General features: G+C 54.4%; 1 protein-coding gene across 4 annotated transcripts in view; it reads left to right on the top strand.

Annotated features, from left to right (window-relative positions):
- Positions 1-23,484, top strand: part of LOC111154676 (EPH receptor B2) — a 120,664-nt gene that overhangs the window by 74,339 nt on the left and 22,841 nt on the right. For all 4 annotated transcript variants that reach the window (XM_022514489.1, XM_022514487.1, XM_022514488.1 and 1 more), the window contains exons 3-5: positions 3,452-3,607; positions 4,762-5,097; positions 21,498-21,622. In XM_022514489.1, coding sequence (XP_022370197.1) covers positions 3,452-3,607; positions 4,762-5,097; positions 21,498-21,622 — 617 coding nt within the window. The remainder of the gene's footprint in view (positions 1-3,451; positions 3,608-4,761; positions 5,098-21,497; positions 21,623-23,484) is intronic.

Below are 23,484 nucleotides of genomic sequence, written 5' to 3'. Positions count from 1 at the left end.
GCAAGGCTAAGGAGTCGGTAGGAAGAGCTTTCTGGATGCCCGCAGGGGTAGAACCGCAGTGGAGAAGAGCCAGAATGGGGCACAGCTAGGGGAAGGGGGGGAAGACCTGGTAATTGGCAGCAGGGGGTGAGGGTAGGGAGGAGGTATCCGGGGTTCCTGGTGACTGGGTGGAGAATGATTTCACCTTCCCAGATGAAAGAGTGGTTTTCGGGGAGCACTGTGCTGATAGATCAAGAAAACATAGACACTCAGGGAGAGGGTAGAGGGTGGCCGGCAGCACATCTAATGAGGGAAGGCTTCTGGAGGAGGCAGCCTGAGGAGTCTGAGATGGGGCCAAGACATGGTGACAGGAGAGGACAGCCAGGAAGGAGGCCCAGATGGAGGGGCTGGCACGGCACGGAGGGCAGAGTGGACAGCCACCCACTAGCTGGGCCCAGGGAATTGCCAGCAAATGGAAGAAATGAGCTAAGCTAGGCAGGCTCTCCCCTGAGAGGGAGCCAGGGGGGGGGTCCTGATCTTAGGACCAAAACCTTTTGGCATCTCTTAAGATGATCCTAGATCCCCACAGGAGCCCTGTACCCCCATTCTACAGGAGAACCAACTGAGGCACAGAGATCAGCTGCTTAACTCGAGCTAGAGCTGCAGCCCGGATTGTGCCAAGATGGTGGGCTGCCTCTTCAGCCGTCCAGCAGGGAGGGTTTGATGCCTGAGAAGAAAGTGAGAAGACGCAGGGCAGGAACACTCAGGACCCCCAAACGAGTGCAGCAAAGTGGCGAGAGCCCTGGGCAGGCCCCCAGAACTAGAGCTGCCAATCCCCTCTCAGCACTCATGGACCATTGAGAAGAACGCAGGTTGCACAGGGCCATGTAGTGTGGTGGTTAGGGAAGCCTTGAGGGTCAGACCACTGGAGACGGAGCCACTGTAAGCTCATATCCTAGCAAACGAATTCTATCTCTGTGCCTTCACGCCCCCGTCTGAAAATGGGAGCAATAACCTTCCCTCCATCACGGGGCTGGGTAGGGACTAGGTGGGTTACTAGGGGTCAAGTCCTTAGAAAGGTGCCAGGATTTCATACAAACTCAATAAGTGTTGGCGGTTTCATATTTACACTCTGAAGCCCTGGTTTCCCCATCTGTGCAGTGGAAGGCTTAATAAGCCCCAGAGCGCTCGTCGCCGTCCTCCTTGGCATCCTGAGAGCCTGGGTGGTTAGTCCTGACCCTGCTCTTGCCGCCAGTTCCTTAAGGACGGGACTGGAGCTGGACCCGAGATCCCCATGGGGCCTGGGAAGGGGGCATCAGCTAGTGTCTTTGTCAAGTTGGCTGCCGCCTTCTGGAGGCCGCCTCCAAAACGCGGGTAAACTAAGGCACCACGGTGTTTTCTAGTGTCCCGGGGGGAAATGTCCGGGGCATATGTACTGAGTACTTGTTTTATCCAGCAAGCCCTGAGATTATGACTGTAGCCTCTCCCCGCCCCATGCCAGACACCATCCCTCACGTGGAGTCCTCGTGGCCACTTGATGGGTTAGATGCTGTCATCCCAGTGAGAAAACTTCAGCCCAGAGAGGTTGAACTATTTGTCTGAGGTCACCCAGCAGCCTGGTATTTGAACCGGATACAGTTCAGTAATGCCCGGAACTGTTCTAGGCACTTTTGCCTAAATTTAACCAACATAGTCCTCGCAACAATTGGAGATAAATACTATTGTCCCCATTTTGCAGATGAGGAAATAGCTCTAGCGACTGGCCCAAGGTCACACGCTGGCACAGGCAGAGCTGGGACTTGCCAAGCCACTGGCGCACTAACCAGCAGTCTTCACTGCCTTTCTGCTCTCGTGGTCCCCAAAGCCCAAGCCCTTCCCACGTTAGCAGGCAGCTTCAAGATGTGTGCTGAGTGCCGGCCAGGCTCTGCGCTGGGCACAGGGGAAGGAACTGTGAATCAGACATGCCTCCTGTCCTGAGGGGGCCACGAGCATGGCCAGGAGACCCCCCTGATGAATAATTGTGGCAGAGGAGTAAAGCTTTCTGAACTCGAGTCATGTAAGCACCAAGGAGGGCGGGGGTCTCTGAGGCTGAAGCTGGTAGAGGGGCCGAGGGGAGGGCCGTTTGCTAAGATTTGAACATGGAGGATAAGCTTAAAGATCAGGGCTGGAAAAATAATTTAGGGAAATTGATGTTCGCCATTTACATGGGAGGAGATGGGTGCTCCGAGGGGTGGAGTCGCTTGCCACAGGTGACACAGGCCTGGAATGTGATCTAGGCGAGCGCCCCTAGCCTGTACTCGCTTGAGCCACCTTTGACCCCAACGAGGAACTTGCCTGTTGCAAAGCTCTTCCCTGTCTGCCTTCTCGCTTACCCCTTACGTGATCTCCCCTCCCCAGGCTCCACAGCAGTGCTGGGATGATGAACCCCAGGAAGCAGAAAAAACAGAAGCCAGGAAAAGGGCAGGGCCTGGACCCCGGGTCTCCTGATGCCCAGCCCAGGGCTAGGGTAGTGTGGATTTGCACACAGGTCTGGTCATTGTTTGTAGAACCTAAGCCCTGAGCTGCAGGGCCTGAACCCACATCCTGAGCATCCCGCCAGAGCAGGGAAGAAGGCCAAAGCCCCTGCAACAGCCCAGATTGCCCAATGCCCCATCAAGTGCAAACACTTCCCTCTGCAGGCTGTCCCTGGTACTGCAGGCTCCCTTTGGTGGAATAAATTGGTCCAACCCCTTCTGTAATAACAGCCACTATTCACCCCCTATACTGTGCCAGACCTCCTGCCATGTGCCTTACACACGGGACCAAATTCCCCCAGTGGCCTTCAGAAATGGGTCTTAGGATCATAATTTTACAAATAAGGAAACTGATTCTAAGCATGGTTTAGCCGGCTTGTCTACGGCCCCACGGCTAGCCCAAGGCCAAGCTGGGGCTCCAACCCAGGTCTACTTCCAAAGACAGTGTTCTTTTTGGCTGTACTCCATCACGTTTCTATGTGGCCTGCGCTGTGCTAGGACTTTTCTGCTGTAACGTAATCATCATGATTCTCTGGAAGCTGGGGATCTAGTTACAAGAATCAGGACTCAGTCAGCCATCAGTGAGCAAGACTGGGCCCTGGGTCCTGCCCCAGACCTCTTCAGAGTCTTCAGAATAAGTCAGGAATGACCTTAGAAGTGGTGTCACAGCCAGCCTGGGAAAGGGGAAGAAGGATTGTTAGCGGCCCCTGATGAAGCCATAGACAGCTTCAGAGACAAGAAACCAGGCAGCCTGGAACCTTCTGGGCACAGATAGGACTGCCCTGTTGGAGTCTGGAGACCCCCAAGAGCCTTAGGAGATGGGAATTCCCAACAGTTGCCCTGCATGGCCCCTCCGTGATGCCGTGCAGCCCCTCGGAGAGACCACACAGTCTCCCCATGCCTTGTGGCCCCCGACTCCTCATCTGGATTCCCCAGACTCTCCTTGTCTTTTCTCCCAGGTTGCCCATCTGGAACCTTCAAGGCCAACCAGGGGGACGAGGCCTGCACGCACTGTCCCATCAACAGCCGGACCACCTCAGAGGGGGCGACCAACTGTGTGTGCCGGAACGGCTACTACCGAGCCGACCTGGACCCCCTCGACATGCCGTGTACAAGTACGCTCGGGGCCCCGGGAGTGTGCGAGGGCCCCCTGCGTCCCGAGCTCCGCTGCGGAAAGCTTGGAGCAAGGGGTGGGCGGTGGCCTGGCTCCAGCCAGCCTCTCCTGCTCGGGGAGCGGCCAGGCACCTGGCGGGAGGGGAAATGAAAAACTGGTTGGAAAAGGACCATCCTGGGGTCCTTGTGCTGCCAACACACAGCGACCGTGGAGCTGGCATCTGGCTCCATCCCTCCTCCTGCCAGTCACGTGGAGGATGAAGTCAAGGTCTCGATTCACAAAGGGACGGTGAGTGGGAGGCTTGGCAGAAGGAGAACCAACACAGGTGGTGTCTGTGACAGAAAAGGTTGCCCAGTGTTCTAACCTGGCATCAGCCGCCTGAATCTCAGGCCAAGGTTCTCTAAGAAAGGAGTGACGAGGAGGGCGATCTTACCACCCCTGTACAGACAGGAACAAAATTCAGCTGTAAGCTCCAGAGAGCCAACCCCAGTGGCTTAAACCATAGGACTTTATTCTCTCACATAGCAGAACCCCAAAGAGAGGCAGTCCTGGAGATTGTGGCAAATCTATGGAGTTCTCTGGGACCTGGCTCGCTCTTTCTGGGCTGCCATCCTCCATGTGAGGTTCCTACCCTTTGGATTGCTGCATAGTCCAACATTGCTGCTGAAACTCTGGCCATCACACACCTTCTAGAAAGAGGAAGAAGGAAAGGGACAAAGGGACATTTTATAGCGGTCTCCTTTTAAGAAAAAGTCCTGACCGACAACTTCTACAGTGTGTCAGTGGCCAGCCCTTCCTCACAGGAGGCTAGGAAATTAGCCTTCTAGCTGGACATCTTGCCACCCTGAATAAAATTGGGTTTTGTTAGAAGAAAGAAGGGGAAAGAGATCTTGGGTGGGTATGACCCCCAACACACGAACACCAGCCCTTGTAACAGACACCGAGGAGGCTGGAGGCCAGGGGGAGAGTGTTAAGCAGATGTGCAGCATGATGAGAGTTATATTCTAGAAGCATCCCACAGGAAGATGGAGAGGAGAAGGGATTTGAAGGAAGCCTTGGGGGCCCTGGGCTGGAGCCAGGGCAGGGGATAGAGAGCCGTCTCCTGGGAACGGACCTCCGCAGCCCCGACTGACCGACACCTCTCCCCACCCGCAGCCATCCCCTCCGCGCCCCAGGCGGTGATCTCCAGCGTCAACGAGACCTCCCTCATGCTGGAGTGGACCCCGCCCCGCGACTCAGGGGGCCGTGAGGACCTGGTCTACAACATCATCTGCAAGAGCTGTGGCTCGGGCCGGGGTGCCTGCACGCGCTGTGGGGACAACGTGCAGTATGCGCCGCGCCAGCTGGGCCTGACCGAGCCACGCATCTACATCAGCGACCTGCTGGCCCACACGCAGTATACCTTCGAGATCCAGGCCGTGAACGGCGTCACCGACCAGAGCCCCTTCTCACCTCAGTTCGCCTCCGTGAACATCACCACCAACCAGGCAGGTAAGTGCTTCAGATGCCCGCTAAGGGGGAGCAGGGCCATGAACCCGAATGGGTACCCTGCCGGCCCCGGTCAGGGCCTCCGTCCCCTCTGTGGAGTGGCTCCCACGGCTCCGAGGCTGCGCTCGCCTGGGAGAGGACGCGTTACCCCTGCCTTGACATGTGGTCATGGCAATTGCTGTCGTTTGTGCACCTCAGGGTGCACTGTTGAAGGCTCCCTCTGACAGAGGTGAGCAGTCCAGGCCTGTGGGCAGGTCAGATCCACTTGGAGACGCAGGGATCCAGGTTCTTCCATTGGTGTCAGCCACCCTGAGACACCAGGTGTGTCTGTCTGCAGGAAGGGTGGGAGAGAGAGGACCTATCCCTTTTGTGCACCATCCCCTGGAAAGAACCTGGTCATGTGACCTCGCCAGGCCACAAAGGAGACTGGGCCATGTGGTCCTCTCCAGGTGGCGGTGGGGAGATGGTCAGTAGATATCCAGCAGTTTCCATAGGTGCCTTCTGGAAGCCTTCAGCCCACCCCACTTCCACTCTGACAAGCTTTTCTCCCTCAGCTCATCTTTCCTCATCCTTTCTGGGACCTTACATTGCCCTCCATCTTCTGCCCTACTTCCTTCATGGCAAATAAAGTTGCCAAACATTGCAGTCTCACTACTACTGTCATCCCTCTTCAGTCACACCTCTTAGGCTTCTGACCCCTTCTCTCCAGCAAGACCACCGTCCCCTGGGTCTCCTGTGACACTTCCCAGGCTCATCCCCAGCCAAGGGCCACATGAGATTTTCAAGGACCTCATGGTACCTTTGGAGTGTGCCCCTCAGTTATTCACTCAACAACCCTTGGCAAGCCCCTGCTGTGGGCATGGTCTGGACCCTGTCCAAGGAAGAGCCAAGGGAGGCCAGACTCCAGGAGAGAGGGTGAGTGGGCCACCCACCTCGTCTTTCAGATGTCAAGTGGGACCCACACCGTAAGTGCTCCGGGAATCCAGAGATGGAAGTCTAGGAAGGCTTCCTGGAGGAAGCAGGATTTGGCCTGAAGTTTAAAGGACCAGTGAAATGTTTATGGGAGTGATAGAAAGAAATGTCTTTTGAGAGTGAGAAAGCACGTGAACAAGGACACGGAAGGAGAGGGGCCAACCAGCTTCACCTGGTTGAGGGGTGTTATCTATACATGACCTCATTGCATACCCCTGGCCTCCTTGAGTAGGAGGCATCCATGTCCCCATTTTACAGATGATGCTCAGAAAAGTTGAGTCACAAAGCAGGAAGGGTAAGGGACAGGTCTACCAGATTCCAGTGCTTGGGCACAATCCAGCATATGTTCAAGGAACCTTGAGGTGAGACTGTGGGTCTGATGGTGTGTGTGGGTGAGCTCATTCGTAACAATGTGTGGGTGTGTCACCTATGTGTTTGGGTGACCATGTGTTTATGATTGGGATCGCATGTTCTGTGGCCATGTGGCTTCTTATTTATAAATGCATTCAAGAGCATGGGTGTGTCTGAAGCCGAGGGGCTTGGAATGGGATGTGTTGGAGCATGAATTCATGTGTCTGAACGTGGCCCTGCCTATCCATGTGTTTGTGTACGAGAAGGAGTGTGATTTTGTTCCTGAGTGTTTGCGGTATTGCTGTGGCGGAGAGGACATAGTTGTGAGCGTGTGCCTGCTGTTTGTGCAGGGTCGTGGGTACGTTTAAGCCCCCGCTCAGAGTGAGGTCCGGAGGGAGTTGACTCAAGGCAGGCAATGCAAGAGAACCCTCCGAAGCCAACAGTTGGCAAAGACACCTAACAGATTACGAAGCCTCAGCTGGGAGGCTCTCCAGCTTGCCAGGGCCCTGAGGTAGGGAAGCCTAGGCTTCCTACTCCTCTCCCAGGGTCTAGGGGGTGTGGGGGGTGGGAGTTCTTTCTCTGGCTCTAGGGACCTCTTCTGCACCCATGTAGAAGTTCTGAGGGGGTAGAACTGTCTACTCAAGAAACCTCAGCTTATTAGCAGCATGGGGTAGAGTCTGGGCTGCTTGACAAGCTGGAGCCTTCCTTTCTAGAGCTGGATGTTCCCAGAGAATAAAGATGAGGCAGAGTGGAAGTGAGGGGCTTCCAGAAAGGAAAGTGTGGGGTGTGGGGGGAGCCTCAGGATTGAAAGACAGAAGCAATGAAAAACAAGCACTGGATTCAGACCTGAGTTTGAATCCCAACTTTGCCATTCATTTGCTGTGGGACCTCAGTGTATCAGTCAGCTATCACTACGGTAATGCTGCATAACAAAACCACCCCAAACCTTAGTAGTTTACAACAATAAATATTTATTTTCTCACTCACTCATCTGTGGGGCAGCTAAGGTTTAGCTAATCTGCAGCAGGGCTCACTGAGCTGGGCAGGACTCCAGAATGTGGGTTGGCTTCAGTCTGTTCCACATGTCTCCCATTCCCCTTGGACCCGCCACCACCCAGGCTTGTTTCTGTCATGGTGAATGTTGGGAGCGCCAGCAACCGCGCCAAGCCATGACACACAAACACTTCTCTCCAATGCCTGTGGCGCAGTCACACACAGCAAATGAACCCTGCAGAGTGACTTGGCAAGGGGTGTCAGTACATAATCCTGTTCCAAGAGGCGAAACCGAGAAAACTGATCCAACCCATCACACTCATGGAAAGCACTGCCTCCCTCAGGGCCTCAATTTTTCCACCACACTGTGCATCAGAACCCTGTGAGAGCTTCTCCAGAACATAGGTTCCTGGACCCCGCCCCAGACCTGTGGAATCCGAATTCCAGGAGTGGGCCCTGGGCATCTGCATGTTTAATGAGGGGCCCAAGTGTTTCTTACTATTGGACAGATTTTGGAAACTCGGATCTAAGCCTGTGTATGCCCTCAAAGCCCTGAGGCTTTCTGGGTCATAAATACCCTTTCTCCCTCCTCTTTGTTTCAAGCCCCTAGACAAGCTAACTCTTTCTCAGATGGTCAGAGCCCAGCTGGGGACCATGCAACGACACCATGCCCTCACCACCTTATTCCCCTTTACCAGATGAGGAAACAGAGGCCCAGAGAGGTAGAGCCACCACTAAGTGTTCTCAACTGGGATTTAAACACAGCACTATGGGACTGTAAGTCTACACTGGAGAAGAGGCAGTTCTTGCCCTTGACACTTTATGACCTGGTTGGGAAGATGAGACACAACACAGCATCTACAATGCTGTGGCATGAATGAGGGCCCAAGGAGGTAGAAGGGAGGGGAGAGAGATCACAAGCAGAAGAGATCATTGCTTCCTGGAGAATGGGAGAATGGCAAATCTTGGAAGGCTTCCTGGAAGAAGAAGTATTTGAGTTTGACTCTGGAGAATGGAGACACTTGTAAGAAACAGAGATGGAATCATGTAGGGAGAAAGGTGTCCCAGGGGAGGGAAGTGCAGGAGGCAGGCTGGAGGGAGAGTTCTTGCTGTTCTTCCTGAGCACAAGGTGCCTTCACACATGGTCCCTCTGCCTGGATTGCTTTTCTCTGCACCATTTTTTCAGACCTTAGCTCATTGTTACTGACCTTCTTCACTTGGTCACGCACCCCCCACACCATGGCCCTCAAGCCTCCCTGGTTGGGATTTTAGCCTTATGTCTTTGATCCTGTCCTTCCCGTCTGTCTCCCCCGCCATCGGCATGTGGTGGTACACAATGGGTCTGCTTTTCCTTACTTACCACGGTTTTCCCGGCACCTGGCCAGGGGCGCACCACAGCAAATGCTCAGTGAACATTTGCAGAAGGGCTCAGAGAAGCGTGGAGTGAGGTGGGGTGTAGAGAGGTACGACAGGCTGGAAAGCAAAGCTGGGGACTTGATTTCCAGACAAATGCATTCAGTGGTCGGTTTTAATCAGACCCTAAAATTCAATATATAAATATCTAGCTCATTGCCTTAAAAGGAAAAAGTATTCCTTTTGGGCAAGTGACTGGGCCTTGCTCACACTCCCTTGGCACTCACCGGGGCCAGAGCTGTCTTCTGACATCATAAAGCCATCAGGCCACCTCCGAACCACACTCCGCCATTCCAGGATGCTTTTCCACCCCGTATTCCTGCGTCCTCTCAGGGGCCCCTGGAGAAAGGAGGCCAGGCTGGGCCACACATCCCCACTTGACAGAGGAGGAAACAGGCGTGGGAAGGGGTCAAGCACGTGCCCGGGCTCACTCGCTAGGAAGGGGCAGACCCAGGATTCAGTCTGCTGTCCAGACTCTCTGGTCCTTGACACAAACCAACCAAACAACACAGGGGTTGGGAGGGAGGAGGCAAGCCTCAGAACGGGCATCAGAAGAAATGCCCTCCTCTCCGAGGAGGTAGCATTTAAGCCGAGATCGAAATCACAAAACAGAGACAGCCACGCAGACCGGGGTGCGGGGGGGGGCACATGCGGCATTTCAGTAACGTGGGGTTTGTCCTCGGGGCCGCGCCCCGTCCTCTTGGCCGCCCTCCAGGGCTGCACCAGACACGGTCTCACCCAGAGCAAGCTCCGGGCAGCCACACCTCTGCCCAGTTCCAGCAGGGCCAGGGACGGTCTGGGTTTGGGAATCTGGCAAATAAACCTGGCTTTGACTCAAGCCTGGCTGCTCACTGGCACACAGCCTTCGACAAGTCACTTAGCCCACGTCTGAATGCCTCTCCTCACGAGCATCCCCACCCCTCCTCGCGGGACTGCTGGGAGGCTTTGAGCTCAGGTCTCAAGGTGCCTCCCGGGCTGCCTGGTACATGCAGGCGGTCAGAAAGCGATCATTCTGTATTCCCCCAAATCATAACAATGGCCCCCAAGTAGCAGGTGTTTCCTACGTGCCAGACAACATCCCCGGTCCTTGACAATGAGCCTTCACGACAATGCTATGGGGTGGGTCCTATTATCCTGTCTCACAGGGAGGGAAAATGAGGCATCGAGAGTTAAGTGACTTGTCCCTGGGCACCAGGCAGGCATTGGTGGAAGAGTTCTAGCACCACATTCTTGGGGCCCCGTGCTGGCCGGACTCAGGCCTTCTGCAGAGGTGAAGGAGGCTGTGAATGGGGCCTGCGCGAACCACAGCCTCCACTGGCAAAGGCAGTCTTTGGCATCACCCATGCTGAATAAGAGATCGACTAGTTAGGAAGGTCCCCTGTCGTCCTGTCCTCATGGGGCGTGTGGGCAAAAAGGCGTCACCAGTGCTGGGCTCAGCCCTCATCCAGCACGGGCCTCTTTGCTATGTGACCAGGCCGCGTGGGAGGCTCTGCTTCTCCCAGCCTCGGGGTCCTTGCCTCCGGAATGGGCACTGATCTGTCCTTCCTGCTGTGCCGGAGGGAGGTGGGATCAGCGACAACGGAGACAGAGCACCCAGCACGTAGTTCGTGGGTGAGACGCGACACCAGGCCTCAAGAGAAACCAGGTGTCTTCGTTTCCTCTTGCTGCTGTAACCAAATGCTGCAGACTTAGCAACTTAGCGCGAGCCTCAGTTCCTGCCTCCCAGCTCTGCAGGGCAGGAGCCTCTTCTGGATCTCACCACCCAAATCATGGTGTTGGCAGGTGGTGGTCCTTTCTGACAGCTCTAAGGGAGGATCCGTTTCCTTACTTGTTCAGGTGTCAGCAGAGCTCGGGGCCACGGGATGGTAGGAGTGAAGTGCCCCTGTCCTTGCCAACTGGCCACTGCCCTTGGCCCATGGGGCCCTCTTTCCAGTCCTTGCCCCTGGCTCCTGAGTCTCAGAAGCTACAATGGGGTTCAAGCCCTCTCTACGCTCCAGTCCTCCGGGTCTCTGACTCTGGGCTGGGAAAGCTTCTCCTCCTTTAAGTCCTCCTTTAAGGACTCAGCAGATTATATTGGATCTACCTTGATAATCCAGGATAATCTCCCCATCTCAAGAACCATAACCTTAATCACATCTGTGAAGCCCTTTTGCTGTGTAAGGTCCCATATTCACAGATTCTGGGATCAGAATGTGGACTTCTCAGGGGGGCATTATTCTGCCTGTTGTAGAAGGTAACAGAAGCCAAATTAAAGCGCATTAGCATGGTCCGGGGCCCTGGAGTACAAACCTCTCTTTTTCATAAAGAGGTAAACTGAGGCCCAGAGGTTCCTAAGTGGCTGTCCGAAATGACACAGATCGTGGCAGAGCCAGTCTCCAAAGCCCTGGGCAGGCATCGCAGCCCCCGTCCAGGACTCCACTCCGCATGGCTTTCCCATGGAAAGGCTTTCAACTTTCCAAAGCCCCTTCTGCCAGCGCATTCTCCTCTGATCCTCCCGCCCTCCTGGGGGGCAGGTATACAGTGGCTCAGTCTGTAGAACTCGCAGGAGCGTGTACTCACCTACTTCTCTCCCTGGAGGCCAAGAGGATCAGAAGGGGATAGGCCAAGAGAGCCCCTGGTGAGACCCAGGCTGGGAGAAATGAAGAGAGAGGAAGAGGGCACTTTCCTCCCCAGGCCAAGCCCTCCACACGCATCAGCCTCTTTGATCCCTCCCAGCTTTCTGCGGAGAAGTCACTGCTGGCCTAGAGTCTCAGTTAAGATTGAGTTTGGCTGCATAGAACTGGAAGAAAGATAACAGATAGCAGCTGCCCCAGTAACGCTGTTGGACAATCAACCATGACATCAACAGCAGAAAAGCAAGAAGAATTTTTCTATCACATGGTCCCTGGATCAGCCGGGCGGGTCCTGGTGGGGGATGCATTCATGGGTTTGCACTCCCATCGACTCTGGGTCACTCAGCAGATCTTTGGATATTTTCAGGGCTTTGTTGCATATTTGGGGTTGGCTGTTGTCGGATGGTCAGAATGGGCCTGGCTGGGACCACTAGGGCAAAAACTTTGTTCTGCGTGTCTCTAGGTCAGCCTAGCCGTGTTCTTGTGGCAACCACAGGGAACGAGACAGCCAGCAGACGTGCACAAGGGCTTGTCCAGCCTCCGCTCAGATCGTGTTTGCCAGTATCCCATTGGCCAAGGCCAATCACGTGGCTCAGCCCAGAGCTGGGGGGCAGGATGAAACAAGTTATAGGACAAAGAGTGAAGGTACAAGGGAGTGATTAATAATTCAATCAGTCTATCGTAGTGGCTTAGACAAAATGGAAGCTTGTTTTTCTTCTATGTCAAGGATGTCAGAAGGTGGGAGTTTGGGCACCTCCGTGGAATCATCAGGGATCCAGGCTCCCCTGTACACAGCTTCTTGTCCTTATGGATCAAAATGGCTGGGAGAGCTCCAGCCATCACATCCATGTCCCGGGCAGCAAGATGGAAGAAGGAGCGTGAGAAGTTCTTTCCCTTTAAGAGAGACTTCCTAGAAATCCCACGTATTACGTTACCTTTATATCTCATTGGCAGTCCTCTTGTCACATGGCCACTTGTAGCTACCAGAGAGTTTGGGGAAAATGTAGTCTATTATTGGGCCTAATGTGCCCAGCTAAGAACCAAGATTTTGTTAATGTGAGAAAGAATGGGTATGTGGGCAGGCAAGAAAGTCGTATCTGCCACATCCCATGTTACAGGTGAGAAAAAAAGGCTGAGAGAGGAAAGTGCCCACGGTCACACGGTCGCCAGGGCATAGAGAGCTGGGATCTGAACCCTGGATCCTGTATCTTCTCCTTCCACCACCACCACCACTCGGCTACTCACTGTACTGCTTATGGGTCTGAGGTGCCCAGGGATGCCTGGCTGGCTCAGTCAGAGTGCGACTCTTGATCTCAGGGTCGTGAGTTTGAGCCCCACATTGGATGTAGAGATCACTTAAGATAAATAAGTAAAATGAGAAGAAAAATAAAAAGATTCAAAAGATTCTGAGCAGCCCAGACAGCTCCATATGGCAGACGTCCCCCAGCCCTGACTCTGGACTGAAGCCTATGCTAAGCATTTGACCTGCAGGTTTTCATTTAACCTTCCAACATCCATGCCCTGTCCCTATTCTATACAAGAGAAACTGAGGCACTGAAGGGTGAGATATGTTGCCTGGGCTACCTGATCTGAAGCTCAGGTTCTTACCATCTTGCTAGTCCAGGTGCTGGCGTAGGACTGGGTCCCATCCAGCAGCCAGAGGTAAGATCAAGGCCGTCCAGCATCCCACGGGCAGGTGGTCCATTGGATGTATCTGTCGTACCAAGCCCAGGGCCTGACCTTAACCTGCTCTGATCATACACATGGTTCAGATCAAGTAATCAGGGAGAACGAACCAACCCAGGCTGTAGAGTCAGGCAGACCTGGGTCCCGATCCCGCCCGTGAGCTGAGGTTCCTCAGGCAGGAGACTTGACCTGACTCTCGCTTTCCTCGTCTGTGAAACGGACGTGATTAACCTCACTCCATCTGATTGCACAGCCTCTGGAAGGTGCCGTTCAATCTAAGCCAAATCAAGGGATGAATGAATGAGCAGATGAACAGGCCACCCAAGACAGGAACTTTTCTCGGGTTCAAGGAAAAAGACAGTATCTCCTAGACCTGACTTCTGTTGCTTTAGGGGTTTTCTCCACAAAAAAAATTTGTTCCACAACTTGCTACTTCCAAAAGACATTAATAACTATTATATGAAAAAGGGTTTCTGAAGCCAAATGAGACCTCAGCTGCCAGGTTAACTGGGTCTCTCCCCTGCAGGACTTCTCAGAGCCTTGAACAAAGGAGGGCACAGGGTGGGTCTCACAAGCAGGGGTCTAGAACACTCTGTGTTTCTCTACCTTTCTTGGCCACAGAACTCCTTTTCTTCGTAGCAAAGTGCCACCATGAAACCAGTTCTCAGCTTTTCCTTTTTTTTCCACCCAAGCAGACAAATGTTTGGTCCAATCAGAAAGAAACAAAGCCCATTTTCTGGAAGCATTTTATTTGTGGAAATTCTGTTGTGACAGTTAGGATCAGGTTGCAGCTGGATCAGAATTGCAGCTGGATCGTCAGGAGTTTACTGCATTGCTAACAGTCAAAACAGCGACCCTGTTATCAACCGGAAATGTCAGGAGTCTTGTCGCGGGCCAAGTGCTCGTGTTGTAGATCCTGGAGCATTCAAACGTGGTTGGGATGCAGGGTTGTGGTGTCATGGGCCGGCTGGTCGGCAAGAGGCTCCAGGCCTCCACAGCAGGTCACATCACAGGTGGGCTCAGGGTTGAGGGAGAGTGAACGGTTAGTGCCCATCACACAAGCTGCCCTGCCTTCCCCCGGCTCCTGCCTGAAGCCGCTGCTCCATGTTCCAGCCCCCAAGGTCAGTGACTCAGCCAGGTTCCCGAAGGTGCTAGAAAAGGAGAGAACCTGCCCTTCTTTCTCTCCTTCCTTCCTCTAGTAATATGGATAAGTGCTTACTCTGAGCCACACATTGCCACACTGTGCCAGGCACCAGGGATAAGGGATTGAACAAGAGAGTTCAGGTCGCTGTTGACACTGCAAAGCCAAGAAAGCCGCTGTGGGACAGCAGGTGACGGGAGGGGGTGGGTGGTCAGGGAGGGCTTTCTGAGGGAGCCATGGAGATCTGGTGGGGAAGGGGCGTCTGGGCAGAAAGACCGTGGAGCCAAGGCCTTGAGCAGAGAATGATGACCTTGGTGTGATTGGGAACAGAAGGATGGCCAGTGGGGACAGTGCTTAGGAGAGGAAGGGCACGTGCAGAGGTGTTGGATGGCAGGCAGGTGGGCCCAGAGGCCATGTGGAGCATCTGGGTGTTATTCAGGGGGCGGTGGGAAGTCACGGCGGGCTGTCGACAGCAGTGACGTTGTCACAGAGGCAGCAGGATCTGAGACTGGGCCTTGAGGTGGGGGACTCACACTGCCAACACCCAGCGACTTCTCCCTCCTCCTCCAAGCTCCTGGGGTTCTCTGACTCGTGAAAGGGTAAACGCCGAGTACTCTCGGGGGTCTCCTTCCTGCCTTGGAGCTCGGGGCTGTGGAGACAAAGCTGAGCAGAGCCCAAACCCACACCCTCCAGAGGCGATCAGGGTCACGGGCCTCCTGTCTTCCTGCCCGTCAATGTCTCCTCGTCCCTCGTCCTAGTCCCTCCTCATTCAACCCCTTCATGCCCAGAGGGGGAAACGGTGGCACATCCGGAAGGCTACTTCCCCAAGTCTCGGATAATGAAGGGACTGGACACTCTCCCTGGGCTCACTGGGGGCAGCAGGGCCCCTGACCACCTGCTCCAGCCAAGCCAGCCTCCCCTTCCCCTCTCAGCCACAAGCCTCTTTTGTACTTGCTCCCTGGGGTTCCATCTCCTCGCAGGGGTCACGGGGCACCACTGACCCCAGCCCCCTGCCGGCGTGCCCGGCTGGTAATTGAAAATACCAGAATTCCCTGCAGACCAACTTACAGGGAAACCTGATACCCCAGGGTGGGCGGTGGACGGCAAGAGGGATGGGAGAACATCCAGCTGTTCCCTTTTCTCCTGCATTAATCCCCCCGGATTCCAGGAGAAAGGCCAGCCCTGCTTGGCCCCCACGGGCCCGCCTTGATCATCTTCCCAGCAAATGCCGCCTCCTTGCCACGCCCAGGGTTATGGGGCTTATGGGATCAGAGCCCGGGTGAGCTGCCTGTAACCCAAGCCTGCCAGCTAAGCCCACCGAGCCCAGACCCCCATGGCTGTGTGGGTCCTGCCCCCACCAACAGCTGAGCTCCTGGAGCCGAGGCGGACTGGGTGGTGGTGGGCGAGGTGAGTCAGCGGGAGCCGGGCAGAGTGCGTTTGCAGCAACAGGATGGGAGCTGGACCAGAGTGTCCTCAGAGGCCCTCTGATGTCCACTGGTTTCCAGACCTCCCTGCTCAGCCTGTATCAGCTGCAGCCAACAAAGGGAAGGATGCGTTGGACTTGAGTGGGCCAGGGTTCAAATCCCAGCTCCACTGCCTGTAACTGTGTGACACTGGCAAGTCACCTCACTTCAGTGCCTCCATTTCCTCATCTGTAAAATGGGTATAATAATAATACCCGCCTCACGGGGTCCATATGAGTGTCAAAGGAGTTCAGTATGTAAAGCGTCTGGAAAAGCGCCTGGCACAGAGCGAACAAGTAGGTGTTAGGGGTTGGCCTTTGTTTTGTTTTTCTGCAGGGCATCATGGAGCACACAGATGCTGTCAAGAAGACAAGTTTTTATCTGAGGGGGAGGTTGCCTACTGCGGTCCTTCTGTGGCTCCCGAGGGCCTTCAGGACAGGGCAGACTCCCGGGCAGGCTCAGCCCAACACCTCCCCTATAACTTCTTGTACCCCCACCACAGGATCCGGAAGTTCCGCCTGGGCAGACGAGAGGGCCAGTCTCTGCAGGAGCCGGGCTGTGAGAAGCCGTGTGGGGGGTGGAAAATATACCTGACCAAGATTCAGTGGGTGTAGGCTCTAAGAGTCAGCCCCTAGCTGCCATGGGACCTTGGACGAGTCACCTTCCTTCTCTGGTCCTGGATCCACTCCTCCTCAAAGTGTGGTCCACACACCAGGAACGTCAGCATCCCCCAGGAGCTTATTAGAACTACAGATCCTCAGGCCCAGCCCTGTTGAATCAGAATCTCGGGACTCGGGGCTGGTGAGCCCAGCAAAGTGAGTTTTGTTTTTTGGGGTTTTTTTTGTTTTTGTTTTTGTTTTTTTTTTTTAAGATTTTATTTATTTGACAGACAGAGATCACAAGCAGGCAGAGAGGCAGGCAGAGAAGAGGAGGAAGCAGGCTCCCTGCGGAGCAGAGAGCCTGATGCGGGACTCGATCCCAAAACCCTGGGATCGTGACCTGAGCTGAAGGCAGAGGCTTTAACCCACTGAGCCACCCAGGTGCCCCAGCAAAGTGAGTTTTAACAAAGGCTCCTGGTTATCTCCCTAGGCCCTCTCAAGTTCACAAAGTGCACTAATCTTTAGGGACACGTTCTGCCACTTTTCTTCACGGTTGGGAGGTGAAATCACAGGGAGAGAAGTGAAGGGAATGGCATGGCCCCTTCTTAGGCCTGGATCACTTTGGCAAAGTCCTGACCCTGGGGCTTGGACCCGGGAGCTCCAGCCTGGAGAGCCAATCATTGTGTGAAACAAATATGCTTTCTTCCGTTAGAGCCTGAGCCCCTGGAAGGCAGGGACCTGAGAGGTTCCTCTCTTGAGCCCCAGAATGTCATGGTCATGCTGGCCTCATAGCCACTCTGTGAACTGAAATACTTTTTCCAGCCTTATTGAGATACTGTTGACAAATAACATGAACGTTTAAGGTATACGATGTGATGTCTGAATAAATGTGTATTTTGTAAAATGATTACCGCCGTAAAGTTAGTTCACACCTCCCTCCTTTCATGTAATTGCCATTTTTTGGTGTGTGGTTCTAACATTTAAGATCTACTCTCTTAACAACTTACAATTACACAATGTGGTATTGTTTCCTACAGTCGCCGTGCTGTCCGTTAGCTCCCTGAACTGACTCTTCTTACAGCTAGAAGTTTGTACCCTTCGACTAGCATCTCCCCCTTCCCCCCAGCCCACAGCCCCGGCACCATTCTACACTCTTGAAATGTTCTTTTTTAAAAAGATTTATTTATTTATTTGAGAGGGAGAGAGAGAATCTCAAGCAGATGTCCCACTGAGAAGGGCGCTGGATGTGGGCTCGATCCTACAACCCTGAGATCATGACCTGAGCTGAAACCAAGAGTCAGACATTCAACCAAGTGAGCCACACAGGCGCCCCTCCCCCCTCGACATTTTCTTTTTTTTTTTTTTTTCCTAAGTAAATTCTATGCCCAGTGTGGGACTCAAACGCACGAGCCCGAGATCGAGAGTCACGTCCTCCACCGATTAAGACAACCAGGCACCCCCTGAAATGTTTTTAGTAAGATCTCCCTCCCGATGGTGCCAGGTACCATGGTCAAGTTTTTATATGTATTTCTCCTTTCATGCTCATAACAGCCTTGCCAGAGAAGGGTCCGCTTTGGACATGGTTGGGGGTGGGGGGTGGACAGCCTGGGCTCACAGAGGACCCGGGGCCTCCGGCAATCTGGAAGAACCGAGTGCTCATCTCTGGAGGGAGAGACGGGTCTGGGCTGGAGACAGAGTCACAGCATGAGGGGACAGCGGCAGGGATTGTCCTGAGGGCCGGCTGGGAGCCTGGCTGGGGCCAGATAACCTGGCTCTAGGCCCAGCTCAGCACCTCACGAGCTGTGTGATCTTGGGGAATTCACCATGTTTCTCTGAGCCTAGTCTCCTCCTCTGAAAATTGTGGCCCTTAACCCCCGTCCTGCATTGCTGTTGAGAGGACTGAAGGAGGTGCCATGGGCCAGCTGCTCAGTGCACAGTGGTGAGGACCCAGTGACACAGGCAAACGCTTCCGACGCTGACCACCCAGCAGATGCCCCACTGAGCAATGGACACGAGTTCCCACATCTGCTCCCCCCAACAGCCCTTGGGAAACGTTACCCTCAGGCTCATTTCACAGATGAGGAAACTGAGTCACGGAGCTCTCGGACAGCCCCTCCTCTGGGCTCTAGTAGTTAACCTCACTCACTGATCCCGGGGGGCATTTCCCCAGAGGCGGGCACGATGCTCGTGAAGAGCCTGAGCGGCCGGGTTCAAGTCCGGCCCCGCACAACCTTGCTGCACAACCCTTGAGCAGGTTACTGAACGGCTCCAAGCCTCAGCTTCCCCATCTATAAACCGATGATGTTAGGAGCCCCCAGCTAACGGAGCCATTGTGAGAATTCTCTGTGACACCCATGTTAATAGGTGTAAAGAGCCCAGACAGCGCTGGGCACAGAGGAAAGGCTCAGTCAGTGTTAGGTTGGTGGCTTTCTCACTGTTACTGCTAAACATGTATGCACAGCCCCGAAAGTCTTTCCGGTGGCTTCATGGAGCCCGAGAAATGTCACCTCCCGTCCCCAGGCTTCTGGTGAGAATGTATTGTTTGTGCTGCCACTTACTCTCTCTGTAGCCTCAGACAAGACACTTTCCTTGATACTCGGCTTTCCCATCTGCGAAATGGGCTGAAGGAGGTCTGCTTTCAAGGATGTAGTGGGAATTAAATGGGTTAATTAATACATGTCCAGGAAATAGCTCAGTGCCCACCATGTAGTAGGTGCTCAATAAACAATGGTTAGTGGGGCCCCTTTGCTCACATTGAGGTCTCTTGATTCTCTGGGAGGCAGTAAAGAAGACAGAGTCCCCCTGTTGGAGGAGGGAACTGCAGGGAGCGGGGCCTGATCTTCCCAAGAGGCAGGGCCAAGAGCCAAGCCAAGAACCAGACAGCGCTCCTTCGGGTGCAGAAGAAACAGTGGCTTGTCAGGGACACCAGGACCAAGGTCCAAGTCCTTCTTGCTGGTGCTGCCACCCTATCTCGGGTGTCTGGGTACTTGCGGTGATAGAGGGAAGCTGGACCTGCTCAGGCTCATGCTGGCCCCTGGGCTGACCCAGCTCCAGGCTGAAGGCTGTCTAGGAGGGACAAGCTGGGAGCACTGGAGCCGCAAGACCTCTGCCTATGGTGCAGAGGATGAAACCGGGTCCAGAGGTGGGAGACGGCTTGTCCAAAGTCACACAGTCAGTGAGCATCAGACCAGGAAGCAGAACCTGGGTCTTCTAAGCAACATAACATTCCCTCCACCCTGAGCTGAAGGGACAGAAACAGAGCAGGGAAGAGGTGAGTCATTGCCAGGCTTCAAGTCCCGATGGGCTTCTACCCACCCCTGCTCCACGCTCACATCCATACCTGGGAAGCCAGCTTTGGATGAGGAGGAAAAGTGTCCATCTCAACCTGCAGATACCCCTGTGTGGGCCGAGACAGGGCACCTGCTTGTCACAGACTTTCCCATGAGCCACGAGAGACTGCAGGAGGTGCTCCCTTCTCCCTGCTGAGTCCTCAGCAGCTCCTGAGATCATGAACACCTCGGGCCAGAGAGGCAAGGGGGCTCACTGCAGTCACACCATGGGGAGGGACCTCATCAGGAGTCTACCCCTGCCCCATCCAATGCAAGGGACAAGCCCTGCCCCCCTCAGACCTGGGTTCAAATCCCAGCTCCCCCACTGAGGATGTGGGGGCTGTGTGATCTCAGGAAGCCCCTTGCTCCTCTGAGCTTTAGTGTCTTAATATACTGCCCCCCTCCCCAACGGTCAGCTCAGGAAACAGGTGCGAAGGGCCCCGGGCTGTGGGTGACACGTAGTAGGTGCCTTGCACGGGTTCATTCCCCTTGAAAAGGAGGCCAGAAACACAGAATCAGGTGAAATACAAACTGAAGAATCCAGAAAAAGGCCATGTGTCATGAACACATCGTGCAAACTTGGGCAGCTCACATGCCCTCCCCGGACCTCAGCCTCCACATCAGTAAAATGAAGGGACAGGACTACATTATTTCTAAGAGTCCTCCTAGCATGAAACAGGCCGCCCCTGACTTCCTGTCCCCTTCCTTTAACCTCCATGATGGTACTAGCGGCATGAGGGGGAGGGAGGGAAGGAGGGAGGGAGGAGTTTTGCCAAGGTACAATTTACGTAGGATTAACCATTTTAATGTGTACGATTCAGTGGCATTTAGTGCATTCGCAGTGCTGGGCGACCATCTCCTCTATCTAGGCCCAGAACATTCTCCGTTCCTCCCTATCCTCAGCCCTGGCAACCGCCAACTGCTTGCTGTCTGTGGATTTAACCTATTCTGAGTATCTCATACGAATGGACTCATCAAACGTATGAGCTCCGTGTCTGTCTTCCACTCTGCGTGTTTTTGAAATTCATCTACAGTGGAGCGTATGTCAATACTTGGTTTACTTTTATGGCTAAATAAAAGTCTCTGGTATGTGTATACCATGATTTGTGTGCCCATTCACCCATGGATGAACGCCTCGGCTGTTCCCACCGTTTGGCTATTGCTAACAGTGCTGCTATCAACATTCATGTATGACTACTTGTTTGAGTACCTGTTTTCAGTTCTTGGGGATATAAAATTAGGAGTGCCAATGCTGGGTCATGTGGTAATTCTATGTTTAACTCTTGAAGGAGCTGCCAAACTGTTTTCCATAGGAGCTATGAGTTTATTTTTATAAATTTATTTTTGGCAGTCCTTTTTATTCAGTGCTAGATCCTGGCACGTAGTAGGTACTCGGTGCACGTTTGCAGAAGGAAGGAGGGAATCTCCCACCCTCTCTGCTCCCCTCTCCTGGAGCCCCATCATCGTATGTTGGGTCTGTGAGTTCCCTAGCCCAGCAGGCTGTAAGTTCCAAGAGAGGATGAACACCTTTCATGCAGCTGCTTTGGGTCAGGCCAGAGAAGGGCCCAGGGCACCTGTCTTTCACCTGGTGTGGCTTGAGCTCCCCTGGGACGGCCAGCATGGTCTGGGTCTGAAATCTGCAAGTGTTTCATGAAAGCAGCAGGCACGGTCCTCCCTAAGTCCCTCTGGCCCCCATCAGCCCCCCAGGCAGGCTGTGTGGTCTCAGCCAGATGCCATCCCCTCTCTGATCCTCCACTCTCTCTGCCTGGGCACCTCGAAAGTGGGACTGGAGGCTGCACCCTCTCCAGCGGCCCCTGACCCCTGACCTCTGACCTCTGTTCCAGCTCCATCAGCCGTGTCCATCATGCATCAGGTGAGCCGCACCGTGGACAGCATCACCCTGTCGTGGTCCCAGCCTGACCAGCCCAACGGTGTCATCCTGGACTACGAACTACAGTACTATGAGAAGGTACCCGTGTGCTCCGGGGTGCGCTCCCCACCCCCACCTCCCTGGGCCCTGGGGTTCTACCATCCCACGAGACTGGACGCAGAGAGAGCACTGGCCTCAGAGTCGGGCTGCCTGGCTCAATTCTGACTCTGGTCATCCTCAGCTGTGGGACCTCAGGCAGGTTCCTTGACCTCTCTGAGTCGTGCTTTTCTGGTCTGGGGCACCGGGCCAGCAATCCCAATGGAAGCCAGTGGTCACGGCCCTTTCCTCACCGAGACCCTCCTTCCTCTTGACTTCAGTGGGCCTGAGGTTCTGAAGAATTGATTTCCCGAAAAGCTTCACCCATTCTGAAGCCAAGATTTAAAACCGCTCAAGAGAGCTTCTGTCCAGGATGGGAGTAGAGCTCCGATTCCAGCTAAAACACTTGTTTTCATTTGTCTGGATGCCATTTGTATGGGGAGAGAGTGATTTCTCTTTGCGCTTTTAAATCAGACCCCCGTTACCCCCTCAGGGCTCTCTAGGACCTGGGGACCGGGGTTGGAAAGCGCTGGTGCTGTAGAGGAGCATTGGACGGGGAGTGAGAAGCCTTAGGTTTGGATCCCAGCTCCATCCAGAACCAGCCATGTGACCTTGGGCAGACATCTTACCTCTCTGAGCCTCAGTTTCCTCCCATGCCAAGTCTAAAGGAGATAGCCTGTCTTAACTGGGGGCTTCACAGGCTAAGAAGAAAAGACAGGTTCGGTGCCCACATGGCTCCTGGCCCTAGCAGAGGGCAGTTTCCCTTCCTCCCGTCTGCCCTGCCTGCTGCACGGCGGGCAAGAGCTACACCTGTGAGCTAGGTGAAGCCCGTACCTTTGAACACAGGGCCTGCTCAGGGTAGGGGCCCGGGGGATGGACAGAGCTGATCGACAGCAGAGGTCCAGGAAACTCTCCCTGTGACTGGAGACTTTTCCTACCTGCGTCCTGAAGCACCAAACAGCCACAGAGGCTGCAGGGGCCCCTGGGAAAGGTGTCATTGGGATCACATTCGGACTAAAGTGTGAATGACTACAGGAAGTGCTTTGGTTGTGGGTAAGGAGCTAGAAATGGGTAGAAAGTCTCTCCCCCAAGGCTGAGAGGAAGAGACAGAAGCAGTTCTGGCCGCCCTGGCGGGAACTCTACCTTCTGAAGACCAGCCCCACCCTCCCTCTCTTCACTGCCAGCTCAGCCCCACTCTGGTGAGTCCCACGGGGCTGCAAACCCCTAGCCAGCCTCCCCCAGCTGGTTTATGATTGCTTGTGTCCTTGCTTGTCCCTTGCTCTAGGCAGTGTGTTCAGAGAGGCCAGGGGCCACATCTGTCCCGTTCACTGTCTCCCTAGCTCCCTGCCCGGCTCCAAAGATATGCTTGATAATATTGGTTGAAGGAATAAGTGAATGGATCCCTTCCCAGGGCCTGTTCCTCCAAGGTGGAGAGTTTGCCTTAATCTCTGCTATTTCCCCAGCCTGGCACACAGTAGGTGCTCAAGCAGTGCTCTTGGATGGCCTGAGCCGAGGCTGATGCCAGGGAAGCTGCTCTACCCCTCACTGGGCCCTCGAGTGCCTTAAAGGAGCCAGGTGTCCTATAGCCTGAGCCGGACCAGCTGGTCCCAGCCCAGGAAGCCCCCGGCCCTGCAGGAAGCAGCATTTTCACCCCCTCCGGCAGGGACAGCTTAGCTACTAAGAATCCAAAAAAAGAAAAAAAAAACCTAATTAAGAAGCTTTATGATTAAACGAAACTAAAAGTGTTTGTCCCCAAAGACTAGAGAGGAAATGAGGAATCCCGGCGCGGGTCCTGCCTCCGACCCATTTCCTACCAAGATGGGAGGGGCCGGGGAGGCTACTGCAGGTGTGAACCAGGAGGCCAC

Source organism: Enhydra lutris, unplaced genomic scaffold (assembly GCF_002288905.1).
Source record: "Enhydra lutris kenyoni isolate GAN:26980312 unplaced genomic scaffold, ASM228890v2 scaffoldscaffold38, whole genome shotgun sequence".
Lineage (NCBI taxonomy): Eukaryota > Metazoa > Chordata > Mammalia > Carnivora > Mustelidae > Enhydra > Enhydra lutris.
The sequence above is the reverse complement of the archived record's forward strand: the minus strand, read 5'-3'. Positions and strand labels throughout refer to the sequence as shown.